We start from the raw sequence: 13,849 nt of genomic DNA, 5'->3' as shown, positions 1-13,849 counted from the left end.
AAAGTTTTCTTTTTTTTTTTAAAGAGAGAGAGAGAGAGAGAGTTTTTTAATATTTATTTTTTATTTTTTTAGTTTTCGGCGGACACAACATCTTTGTTTGTATGTGGTGCTGAGGATCGAACCCAGTGCCTCGCATATGCCAGGCGAGCGTGCTACCACTTGAGCCACATCCCCAGCCCTATGTTACCCCTTTTTAAAATAAACCCTGCTTTATATGCTTGCCTCGGCGTGCTGTGCTTCTCTAATGTCCAAACTTCAACATGTAAGGGAGCAGGAACTGGTGGTATCATCACTTAGTCATTCAGAGTCCCCTGTCCCACTTGGGGATGGTCAGGTGATGGCAGCCTAATGCCTCCACTGTAAGGCTCCTCATCAACTTTAATGGTTTGTGCATACATGACATGACCACTGTCTGAATCAATAATTTCATTAGGGTTGCCAAGTGATAATCTTTTTCTAATCCTATGAATCTCATATATTTCTTACCTAGAATTATTCTGTAAAGGAGAATACTTTCTTCAATTATTGTTGTTTGATTACTTTGAAATGCAATCCATGTAAGATAGGCAGAATGAATGTTAATTCTTTCTTTTCAATTTCAGAACATAGAATGAGTGCTCTGAATAGTTCCAATGGTGTTCCCAATGAGAATTTCTTTTGGGTGGGGGGGATTTCTGTTAAGTAAGGTATCAATATGACTCTAAGGGTTTTTGTATAATTGTCATTTTTCTTTGCTTTGCAGTGCTGGGGATTAAACCCAGGGCCTTGTGCATGCTGGGCAAACACTCTATATTGAGCTACATTCCCAGACTTATTTGTTGTATTTCAGTCAACTGCATCAATATTCTTTTGGATGTTCAAAATGCTTTCATCATCTTTGGGCATGGGAGTCCTTCACGTGGACTCATGGTCCTTCTGATAGAACCCTCTGTTCTGATAGCATAAGATATCACAGACTCACCATGAATACTTCATGCCCCTCTTCTGGTAACAGCCAATCCCCAAAGAGCCTTGATTGGAGGAAATGCTGCTATTGTATATTTTAGCCCCTTTCCTTTTATCTCCATGCTCTTCCTTCAAAGGGAGGAAAAGTAGGAATAGTGGGGAAGGTGGAAAAGGAGTAAGAGGAGGAGGAGGCAAATAGGTAATAGGGTTCTGATAGACTGACATTCTTGGGCCCTGTTTACTAGTAGATGAAATCTCTCTTCTTGAGGTCCCTGCTTATATGCCTGTCTTTGATTTTGACTGTGGGGTCTCTTATCCTTTTGCTCCTTTTCTGTCTTTGTTTCTAGCCATATTGTCTTCAATGTGACAAGCAGCGTACCTGGGGCAGGGGACATTGCTACTACTCCTTAGAGTGTGATGCATCCTCCTAGGTGTACCTGTTCTACGTGGGTGCAGCAGTATGGACCCTGTACCTATGGCTTGTTGGGTAAGTGGATCAGCATCTGTCCTGCAAACTTAGCCACATTCTTGAGGCACATCTGAATGTGAGAGTTCCTTGCCTAATCTTGCAATGGATAGTGGGAAGCGCACTGTGGTCTTAAATCTGAGACATGTTTTCCAATGCAGTAATCTAGAACTCTTGTATTTGGGGGAACATTTGGTATAGGCTTGGAATAATTGTAAAGCTCTTCATTGTTCAGTTGGCCTCTGACTCTTGAGTACCGCTCCCCAGGCCAGAACCCGGGATGGGCATGGCTAACCATACTTGGTTTTGCTGATACCAATCAATGGTAACACATTAACCAAAACATTGGAAGTGATGCCGGACCAGAGTGGCTTAGCAGATTCACCCATTAACTTTAAAGTCTCAGTTTCTAGCCAAGATCCTCAACTTTCCTAAGGCTCACACTTGATATATCTCTCTGTCAAACTCCTCAGGATGAGAGGCTAGTAAACGGTTTAAAATGGAAAGTAATCTGTTTCTCTGGGAAGATTTCCTAAGGTTAGAGGGTACTGAATTTTAATAGCCAGCTGTATCCTTCTCCTGGAAATATCTTGGATAATAGTAAATTAACAAAAATTAAATGATGTAAAAAACATACAGAAGGGAAGATTCTAGAAATCAATCACAAGAAAGGGGAACAAAGCTGGCTGCTCTCAAAGCAGCCACCACAAAGTATGCTGCATAGCTCTGTTTCCCTATAGGTTGGTCATGGTTACTTTTGATTTATTTCTAGTCCAAAAACAGTTCTAAGGATTCTGAAGTTTATATCACATATTTCTCCCCACAGATGAATCCCTTACCCAGGCAGCTTCTTAGATATGATTGCTTTTGATCTCCCAACAACCCTGCACAACAAACGCACTCCCTATCTACTCATAAGGACACCAAGCCTTAAAGAAGGTAATGGAGAGACCTGTCTCGATAGAAAGCATCAGCTCTAGAATACCTGACCTCATTTGCTGTGTTCCTTCCTCAAAATCATGATTTTTCTTTTCTTTTCCCTTTCTCTTAACATATAATCTCCTAGCCAGCTGGGAAGTCTTCATTCATTTCCAACAACTCAACAAGCTAAGGATAAATAATTTATCATGTCTGCTGTTTCTTCTCATCAGAGCCCTCTTGTGGTTTTCCAGGAACATCCAGGCAAACTCCTGCTCTCTTTTTCTAAAGATCATCATTCTGACAGTTGTTTTTGCAATCCCCCAGCCCATGTGAAGCAAGATTTTTCTTGAAGGGTCTTATTCAGTATTGATCAGAGGATGCCTCTGGGGAACCTGGAGCATAAACACATTTGCAAGTTTTGTTTTTTCCTTCCTATTCTGAAAGAGCTAATATACCTCTTGGAACATAACATTCTGAGCTGGAATACAGTTCTATAGAGTTCCCTTGAACTTGAACTCTCCTTAGCCCATGTTGTAATTGCTTCTAATGGCACCCCCACCTCAAAGCAGAAGCTGTGGCAGTAGGCAGAGGGCATTCACCTGGATTCAAGTTCAACCTTGTAGCCAGGTGCGGTGGTGCATGTCTGTAATCCCAGGGACTCAGGAGGCTGAGGTAGGAGGATTGCAAGCTAGAGACCAGTGTCAACAATTGAGCAAGGCCCTAAGTAATTTTTTCAAGAACAAGTGTCTCAAAATAAAAAGTAAAAAGGCCTGGAGATGATGCTGACAGGTAAAGCCCACCCCAACTTCAATTTCCAGTCCCCACCCCACCTACCCCAACAAATGATAAGTTTGCCTTGTTTTACATTTCTAAGCAAGTCAATGCATGTCTGCATAAAGTCCTCCAGGCTAAGATCAGAAACTCACAGCTCTTGTTTTCAGTTTTGATGCATGTGAAAAGCTTTAGCCAGCTGAGCCCACTCTCTCCTCACTTGGATTTTAAAGGCAATTGCTCTAGCATCTTGAGCAAGTCATGGCAAGTGACAGTCATTCTAGAAATAGTTCCCAAACCCTGACAGCCTCCCAATGTCTCAACCTCTGGTCCCAGTAGCCTCAAGAAGCAAACCAACACCCTCTCAGAGATGATGCTGGTTTTCCTGCAAATCACCATGGACTTGGATTTATACTTGGAGGCAACATTGGGGCAGTCCTGTTCCTTTAAACCTGACAATTCAAGTAATGTCAATTTTAAGGACAGTCCTACATTACTGGTGGGGCTGTAAGAAAAAAAAAAGGATGCCATCTTCCCAACTGCAATTTTCTAACTCAAGAGGAAGCAATCTAGAAACTCCTGGGTTTCCAGACAAATTGGGTCAGAAAGGCAGCTGCTGCCTCCTGTCTGGGGAGTCTCCTTGGCAGAGGACAGAAAGGGACAGCTGCTTCAAACATTGCCTTCTGCTGCTCTCTGGCAACAGAGCTGGAAAAACTAGGGCTCACCAAGGAGAGAACCAGGAGCTGGGATTGGGCTCGAAGTGTGAGCAGGTCAGGGGCTGACTTGTCCCTGGAGCATGAGTCCCAAGCAAGGGAGCACACCGTTCCCACCAGCTGTGGTGGATTTACATGCTCTTTTCCTGATTAGCTCCAGTGAGCCTTCGGCACACCTACCATTTCACATAACGTCAAGGATGAAAGAGACTATTCTCCACATTCTGCAGGTGCTCAAACCCAGTCGTGGGTTGCTGTTGGTCACCTAGTCATTGTCAGCTCCATCACTGACCCTTTCTATTTGCCTCAGTCACTTCTATCCTGGCATCTCTGTTCAGGACTGCCTGCTGCCTCTCCTCACAGCATCATTGCCCTCCACTCTACCTCTGCTTCCTAGCCTCCCGGTCACCATGACTTGGCCCTTCTCCAACTCTTAACCCTTTTTGACTCCTTTGCCATTTACAGACTTCTATTCCCATAGGCCCACGTGGGCCTCCTTTATTCAGGGACCACTTGCAGTTCTGATTAGGAGGCATACTGTCCACCCACACCCTGAGCCTATGGGTACTGGGGCCGAGGCTTGCTGTCATTCAGGAAAGATGACAAGTTACAATGACCAGATTTCCAGGGCACTGAGTGCCAGCTGTCTTGATTGAATTTCCTCAATCTAGGGATCACTGAATTCTGACATTACAAAGAGCCCGAGGCAAGGAAAGAGCTCTACATTCCATTTAGGGAAGGAGAGACACAAGCCCAGGACTGGATTGTTAGCCAGTTAAGGACCACAGCCCCACTAATTTGGCATAGCACTGGTGGAGGAACAGGTGCAGAGGGCTCTTCTCTAAGAACCTGGAAACTAGGGAAACAGAATGACCTAGAGAGCTACACCACTTGTAAGTGACCATCTTGTAGATAACATGAAATTTTACACCCTATAAATAAACATATTTGACCACAACGGAGATGCACAAGGACATCAGAGGGAGATGAACAGTCAGACTCAAGGGAAACTATTAAAATTTCTGAAGAGAGGTGGTGGTGGGCCCATGACAGCTATGATAAGACTCATGATCAAACCACAAGCAAAGCATATTAGAAGGCTGTCCAGCCAGCCTGCCTGAGCATCATGGGTGGCTGGGGGATGGCAAGTCTGCTGGACTTATTGTTTCATTTCTGTTGTTCACAGCACAGGCTGCAAAGGTGACAGCAACTCAGGGAAAGTGATAAGATACAAACTGAGTTCTGACTGGGAGGGATGCAAATGATTTCGGCTCTGCCTTTAGAAAAGATAGTCACCGCTGGGTGCAGTGGTACATGCCTGTAATCCCAGTGATTCAGGAGGTAGGAGGATTGCAAGTTCGAGCCAGCCTCAACATCTTAGTGAGGTCCTAAGCAATTCGGCAAGACCCTGTTGTCTAAATAAAATATAAAAAAGGGCTGGGATGTAGCTCAGTGGTTAAGTAGTGCCCCTGAGTTCCATTCCCAGTATTAAAAAAAAAAAAAAATAGCCCTGAAGCCTGCCTAATTCCTCTACAAGTCACTGCGCAGTTTGATTCCAACTTAGAAATCTTACTCTGACATTCTCATTTCTCACTGAGATGTATCTATATCTCTCTATCTATATGTGTATGATTTCTTTATCCTTCTTTAAATGAGTGTTTTTTCCTGCTGTCATTCTTTGATTTTGATTCAAGCAAACAAGTGTTTTTGGCACCTGCCTATCATTCATATAAAAATAAATATATATTTTTTTATATTTTAAAAAGTATCTTTGGACAGAATCACAGATACAGAAAACCAACGGAAATGGTACATCTTGAGGACTGTCAGGGCTGGCTGCCATTATTTATTTGCAACATTCAATCCACACTCTGACCCTTGGTCCTCAATTTTAGTTTCCCCAACTGAGGTAGGATATCGAGACATCAAGATGGTGGTGACAGGGCACATAAAAAAAAAAAAAAAAAATGCTGGCTGCAGTTCAAGACTGATGAGTTATCATGTCCCTGTTTATGACAGATCCCATTACCAGGACAGCTCCCACCACCGAGGGCTTATCACTCATGGCTACTCCAGCCACAGCTTCTGTCTATAACCAGGCAAAAATCAAGGAACCACTGGGAACAAATGGGGCAAGGTCTTCAATCAGGTCCGTGGGGAGGTGACCTAGGTACTGCTAGCACATAAAAGGCACACCCTCTCGCTAGGCCCACTCTGCCCTACTTTATGGCATGGACCTCTGTTTTTAATAAATCTATGCTCTTCTTTTTACTTCTGCATGTTTTTCTCAGTTCTTTGTTTGGGATGCCAAGAACCTGAACCCCAACTGGACACCCCACCTATACGTCCTTGTTTTCTGAATTCATAGTGAGAGAACCTCTCCTCAGACTGACATAGGGACTGGTAACACACCAGTTTCTCAGATCCCACTCCAGCTTCTGTCTGTCTCTGGTGGCCCTACAGTGGCAGTCTGAAGCTTGTGTGAGTCTGGGTTCCTGAGGAAATCTCACTTTCTGAGTTTTTGACACCAAGGCTGAGGCAGAAGTCTGAATGATGGTGACTTCACCTGGAAAAGGCTGTTTTGTGAGGTCTTCCTCTCCTGATAACAGGTGACCCTGCCCCCTCTTTGCTAAGTGAGAAATTGGAGGTGCACAGAAGTAACATGACTCCCGAGTGGCAGACTGTGCCTAACTTAGGTCTGCCTCACAACAGAGCCTGTTTTCTCTCTGGTTTATCATTCCTTGCCTGAAGAGAAAGAGGCTCAACCTAGTAAAAAGTGACAGACAAAAGCAAAAAATTCATATGCTGAGGGTGTTGCTTTAGCTCTGACTGATTTTCACAGCAGACAGTTCTCCTCTAGCTATTTGGAGATGGTCTACACCTGGCATGGGGGCACGTGTGATATTGAGTGTCAGCTCCAAATATTTAGTGAAGAAAAAGAGGCGTGTGCCAGAATAAGACATGTATTTCCATTTCATCTTCGTTCCTAGGGCTGTGCCTGTTACTGCCTCAGGAGAATGTTGCACCAGGAGCTGGCTTTAAATACTGAAAATGACACTTCTTCCAAAGAGTAAAACAGCTTTACTGTACTATGAAGAGCAGAACTCCCCTCTCAGAAAACTCAAAACATACTGCAAATACAAGGTGACCTTGGGTGGAGGAAAAGCTGATGTTAGCAAAACCAGTTGGGAAGAACAGAGGTCACTTAGGAGTGACTCAGATGTTCCAGCTTTGTGCCACCAGTAGCTATAAATAGAGGAAGGTGCTGACAATTATTTTAAAAACACTTCTGTAAAAAGAAAAATAACTACTGGCATACAATTAAGGAGTTCAGTTCTATTGAAAACCATGAATGATAGGGGAAAAGGGAATGTCAATATACAGCTTTTAAAAGCTCAAATGCTCTGAATGTGGGGAACGTTCTATTCTATTGAAGATTTTGTTTTGCCTTAAGGTGTGAAAGGAAGTGAGGCTAGAATTCATTTCAGAAATAGATTAAGTGGACACCAAAGGATATTTAAGTTTCAGAAGGGAAATAAGGGTTATCGATGAACTGTAGCTAAGATCACAAGCTCCTTATCTGCAAAGAGAAAGAACCTGCGATAAGCTGCAGGACAAAACAGAATTCATTTTAAAGATAAAATACAGAAACTGCTGGGCTAAGATGAGCCTTCCTCCCTCCCTCTTTAGACTGACACTCTGTTGCTCCCTATGATTTTCCTGAAACAGAATAATCATCTGCTGTTAGCAAAACCTAAGGGGGCGATTTTCAACCTTTAGACTGCACTGAAGAATCTACTGAAGGGATTGCTAAAATATAGTTCTTTTTCTCCTCCTGAAAATGCTGACAAAGTAAGTCTGGGTGGGGCCTAGGAAGATTGTGCATCTTAACAAGCAGCCCTCAGTAAAGGTTACAAGGGGTCCATAATCCAAACTATTTCTATTGCTGTAGTCCTCTAACTACAGATTGAGACTTATTTTTGTATTGTGTGTAGTTTTTTTTTGGTACTGGGGATTGAACCTATGCGTGCTTTACTACTCACTGAGCCATATTCCCAATCCTTTTTATTTTGAGACAAGATCTTACTAAGGGGCAGAGGGTTTCACTAAATTGATAAGGACTTTCGAACTTGTGATCCTTCTGCCTCGGCCTCCTGAGTCTCTGATATTACAGGCATGTGCCACCATGCCTGGCCAAGTTGAGATTTGATGAATAAGTCCTGAAATCATCTTAATGCAATTAGCATTTGAAAAGAAACCAAAAATGTCAGTGTATACTGTGCAAAAGTTTTTGGATTCATTCATTCATATGTTAGTGTGGGCGTAAGGGTGTGTTGAATTCATGAATACAACGTATTTCAGACTGCGTCTCGGCTGAGAAAGTTGGAGAAGCAGTGGCCTATGGGGATTTAGCATCACTTCCCTGGACTCTCTCTCACTCTGATACTAAGTGCCAATCCAAACCAACTTCCTCTTTCCTCCTACTTCTATGTAGTTGGAAGGATAACAACTAGTTTTTCCTTTACTTTCAGGATGAATGTGGATGACTTGAAGAAAAGCTTGCCAGACTCTGGTACAGCATCAGAAATAGATGACAGGAAATGAACAAAAACCATTTACAACTGGGGAACTTCCAAAGGTCTGAAGAGAGAAAAAGAATGGAGGGAAAGGGTGGGTAGACAATGAGGAGCAAAGAAAGGAGAGCAAAATGAGACATGAGAAACTGGTAGATAAGCCAATACTTCATTCCTTCTTTACAATGATGGTATTAGTGACCCACTCCACTCCTGTCCCCAGGAAATGAAGTGGTTTCAGCTTTTATCCCCACTCTTTTTACTTTATAGCAATGCAAGGGGTCCTTGTTCATTCATTCAGGTAATCCAACTTCTAGGGAAAATAATATATTTGCAGGCACTGGCCTGGATATGAACAGGTCCAAAGCTTAATCACATGGCAAACAGAAACTCAGCAACAGAGTGAGCACCATGCATGGTTAGAATGGTGTGCTGTTTATCCCACCTGGCCTGCCCATTCTGGCCTTTGCAGATCTGTAGGAACTCTTCCACCAGATCTGATTAGGACAGTTTGCAATGGGGCTTTGGGGACTGAAAGCCAGTCCTCATTCTGATTGCCAACCTAGGCACTCTGGTTTGAGCTATCTTCATCTTGAGGAAGGGACATTTTCTAATTCCCTAGCCCTCTCTCCATGACACCACCCCAAGGTGCCTTTCCCTAATTTTCACAAAGGTTTATGACAGTCTAGCAACATCCCAAAGAAACAATAACTCTATTCCAACAAGAAGTCACTGTGCCTTTTCACGATGTTGGGTAATCTTTCGGTGTTCAAAAGACCCAGGCACAATTAACAGTCTTGGCTGTGAGCTCCGAATCTTATCTAATGATGGTTGCTCTCCTTCTCAAGCACTTCGGCATTGGAAGATGGTAAGCAACAAACACCTTGGATGCAAGCCCAACCAGAGTAACAAATTCACTTTAGAAAGAAGATACTCGAGATGTGGGCATAAACCACTCCAATAAGTCCATAGTTTTAGGCCCCAGGCTCCTCAGTTTCTTCACTTAACTAGGAAATGTTAGGTCTTATTAATTCTAGGACACCATTTATTTTTGAGAGTCTTGTTTTGTTGGGAATCAGTTTAGAAAAAAAGTGAAATTACATGGGAAATGCACGTATTGCTGCTATTTAGGACAAAGGACTGAAGTGAAGGGGGGGGGAAAGCATGTCATTTCTTCACGCTGACTCATCTATGTCTGTGATGTTGTAGCCTCCCACTCACAAACTGCTACACAGATATCCCAATGAGTCCATCCACTTCCGCTCATCATGTCAATAAGTGGATAATACATTTTTTCCTTTTGAACAAGATGTATTTTTTAGTATAGCTACTTAAAAATAAAAACTATAATAACTTGCACATCCAATTCACTGTCATTATCTCTACTAAATGCTTTCAGCACAGGTGGGATAGGAGACAGATCTTTTGTATTCCTGGCCATCAATAATTGTCCTTTGAGCAGACAGCCTTACTCCAGGATGAAAAACAACAATAAAAAGAAAAACGACTATTTTGTACTTGTTATTTCCTTTTCCTATAAATAGGGATAGTAAATATCTCTTAAAGGAGAGGGCTATTGTGAGGGCTAAAAGTATACAATATGTACATAGCCCTTTGTAGGAACTCAAAACATGTTGGCATTCTTTCTCTTTGGCCTGAAGGAGGATGGGTTATCAAGCATGCTCTTCTCTGCATGTGTAGACATTGAGAGGAGAGAAAATCAGGAGGGGCCAGCCCTCTTGGTATAGCAGAATTAGCACTGAATATGTGGCTTCCACAGCCTAATGGTGTGCCTCAATTAGCATATCAGGATATGTGACTTACCAAGCCGACGTAACTATTGCGTGGTAAACAGGTGAACGAGCTATCTTGCTGTACGGGGCTGACCCAGGTTTCCCTTTCTAAAATGCCAGAGACATTTTTGCTTTTCTGTAAGTCTAATTTTCTCCTGATGCTCAGAGCTCCAATTCTAGACTCTGAACATGTGGGAAGATATACATTCCCTCAATGTACCACCTTGGATATCCCTATGCACATGCTTCTTTCTGTGTTAGGAACGCCTCCCTCCTCCGCCTCTTTCTCCACGTGGTCAACACCTACTTGTAGATGCCTTTCTTGTCCCCTTTACAGTCAATTAGGGTTCACCTTCTGCACTCCCAGGCTGCTCTGACTTGTTCTACCACTGTACTTATCCCATTATCTCCCCACTGTTTTCAAGATTGTCTTCCCACTCAGCTTCATGCTCCCTGAGGATTTGCAATACATTCTTTTAGTGAATGAATGCCCAATTTATGTATTAAATGAATGAATGAGTGTGTGATGAAAGAACGGACCCAGGATTGGAACTCAACTTCCATACTATCCTTTTTCTTTTACGATATCCTTTTTGTCTACTATAAAATAAATAGACAGATTTTTTGGGGTGGTTAGGGAAACCGAAGTCTTAAGAGGAAAAGGGGAGTAGAGGCCTGTTGTCTACTTTCAATCTGACCTTATTTGTTCTTCTGGGTAAGATGAATGACGAATCTTCGGTTAACAGATTATTAATTAAGGGAGAGTCTTGGTTCTCAGAAAAGTGGGGGCGAGATTATTACTATTTTATACATTCTAGTGTTTTAACAAATTTAAAGCACTATCTCTAGAAAGGAAGCCAAAGACACCTCCTGAACACAGCTCTCCTCAGCCAGGCTCCCATAGACATTGATACATATGTCTTGTCTGAACTCTGCCAACAGCTCTGGATTCAGCTCTGAGTGAACAGTGAAGCAACTGTCATAGTTAGAGATGGAACATCACCAGGGCCCACCCTGTCCTGGCCCAAGAGAACTTCCTTACCATCTACTCTAAGTCTGTACTTGAGGTTTTAAGCCGGAACCCCTTTTCAGAGAAGCTATGAGTGTATGATTCCTTCCCCCCTTCTCATGAGGTTGGAATAATATACTAATAATAGCTCCGTGTGATATTGGAGCCTCACATTTTCATAAGATTTTGAACATAAATACATTTCTGACACCTACACTGCTTGAAAGCAAATCTTCCTTGCTTTTAAGAATAACTTTGTAGGGATCATGTTTTGAGATAGACCAAAGCCTCTGGAGATCTGCCTTTGGGCTCTGGTTTGTCTCCTTGACTAAGCCCATGGAGAGGGCTGCCCTATGCCTGCACCACACTGTGAAAAACTAAATTTGACCCCCCGGGAAAGAGAAGAAAGCTTCCTGACCTTGTGCAGCTCCACAGGAGTTGGGGACATAATCTCCTTTATTTCTTGCTTCATTTTTCTCAGGGTCACAGACTTCCTGCCCACATCTGAAGGCAGGGTGTTGCTCCGAGTTGTTTGGCTGTAGTGTGGCCGTGAGCTGCTCCGTTCCTGGAAGCTGGCCTGTCGCCCCAGCTGGCTGCGAGGTGTTGGAGCCTCGTGATTCAGACTCATAGTGCTCCCCGACATGATTGTTGCCTGTGGCATTGACAATTTTCAGAAATAATTAAGCCATGGGTGAGGAAAGGGTTTGGTTGCTCAACGTTAAGCATGATTGTCCTTCTTCCCAGTCAAAATACATTCTCTTCAGGGCAGAGGCAAAGGCTGGAGAATGGACATACTAATTGAACTATGAAAGTCTGGAAAATGCTTTTCAAGTGACATTTGTAATGCCCTTTTAAAATCCAATGTAAGTACTTAAGCCTGTGTTTATTAAATCAAATACCACCCCTAGCAGTTTAAAAACAACATTTGCTTACTGCAAACTGCATTTTAAGCATTAGCTTTCCAGTGAGTGGGCTCTTGTAGAAATAAGCTAAGAACCTCTCAATGGGAACCAGGCTGCTTTCTAGCTCCAACTGGAGTTAACAAGGGGTTGGAATGGGATTATGGGTACACAGGCAGTGTATCCTCAAGCTTCCCACCTAGCACTATATATTGTCTGTCAAGTGCCTCATCCTAGAAGTAAGACTAGGTTGACCTCTACATCATTTGATATAGATCAGTGTTTCTTAGAAATGGTCTGTGCAAGATCTGCAGAGGATAATCATTTTTTTTATGTTATTGTTCAAAAGCTATGCAACTTGGATTGGATTTTACCAGTGAATTAGGAAGTTTGTTTAGTTTCAAATATATTTCCTGCATAATACTTAAGCAAGGATAATATTAGATCCCAAAGATGACTGAGTCTCAGAACTGGAACAAAAGAGAATATAAAACCAGTATCATGTTGGGAATGTTCATTTCTCATGATAAGAAGATGCTAAGATTCTAAAAATATGACTGTAGCCAGCTTTGTACTCCTAGATAAGATGGATACATAGAGGTAAACTAGCACTGGTAAATATGCCTATAATCATGGAAATGGAAAACAAGTTCACTGTGTTATGTGATTGGCTAAAGCTTGATTTATTTATATTCATAGCAATGCAGAATTTAATTTGATGAGTCCTTGGAATGTACTCACTCATGCAGGTCTTACAACAACTCTATGAGGTAGGCTCTCTTACTCCTCCTGATTTACAGGTGAGGGACTGGGACTCAAAAAGGCTGACTTACTCCAGGTCACATGGGCAATCTTAGAGCAGAGGGCACTATCTAAACCTATTTACCAAAGGGAATACTGCAAAGTGAGGGGTATTTTCATTTGCCAGCTCTCTAGGATGCATGCATTACTAATAAAACATGTATATGTATCCAACAACTATGTTGAAACAGAAACAATACCAGCAAACTTATTGATATTCTGACTGGATGAGTTATCTCACTGATAATTTTGAAAAGGAAAATTATAACTTAAAAAACTTTTTGCAGATCATTGAACATTAGCCCATGCTAAGTGCCCTATACATTATGTGCTGATCACCATTTAATACTTAAGTAACCCTATAGGGTAGGTATTATAATTATTATGCCTCCCCATTTGCAATAAGGAAAGAGATGCCTGAAAGAGTTAAGCAATTTCCCTGTCAGACTGGGCTTGGAATCCCAGCAATATGGCTCCAGAATCTTTGGTGACCTGGGTGAGTTGCTTCACAGTCCAGCATTAACCATATAAAATGTTTTTGTATATTGAAGTTCTGGGGATTGAACCCAAGCCCTTGAGGATGCTATAAGTGTTCTACCACTAAGCTACATCGCCAGCCCCAACTTCCTTTTTAGTAGGTAAAAAGGCCCTTAACATTTAACAAGTGTAGACATCCATTTTATAGTTTATTTCAGATAGATACCTGTCTAAAATTTATGGAAACCTTTCCATGGCCAGCTGTGTTGGTGTTATGGGACATCCTTTATTTTCTGGCACTTACATATATCATTTCTGTGTTTAATCCACTCTAACTGACAGTACTCGATGATTGTTTTCCTGTTGTGGTGACCATTCATCTATTATTTTTACCTACTTAGACTGGTTATTTGCTTTGTTAATATATATATATATATATATATATATATATATATATATATATATATTTTTTTTTTTTTT

The 13,849-nt window shown here is 42.0% G+C and overlaps 1 protein-coding gene across 15 annotated transcripts in view; it reads right to left on the bottom strand.

Annotated features, from left to right (window-relative positions):
- The window catches only part of Grip1 (glutamate receptor interacting protein 1), a 383,234-nt gene that overhangs the window by 11,816 nt on the left and 357,569 nt on the right, over window positions 1–13,849 (bottom strand). For all 15 annotated transcript variants that reach the window (XM_048805484.1, XM_048805527.1, XM_048805545.1 and 12 more), the window contains one exon: window positions 11,611–11,844. In XM_048805484.1, coding sequence (XP_048661441.1) covers window positions 11,611–11,844 — 234 coding nt within the window. The remainder of the gene's footprint in view (window positions 1–11,610; window positions 11,845–13,849) is intronic.

This window comes from Marmota marmota, unplaced genomic scaffold, assembly GCF_001458135.2.
Source record: "Marmota marmota marmota unplaced genomic scaffold, marMar, whole genome shotgun sequence".
Classification (NCBI taxonomy): domain Eukaryota; kingdom Metazoa; phylum Chordata; class Mammalia; order Rodentia; family Sciuridae; genus Marmota; species Marmota marmota.
Note: the sequence above shows the minus strand (reverse complement) of the source record. Positions and strands in the feature narration are given on the sequence as shown.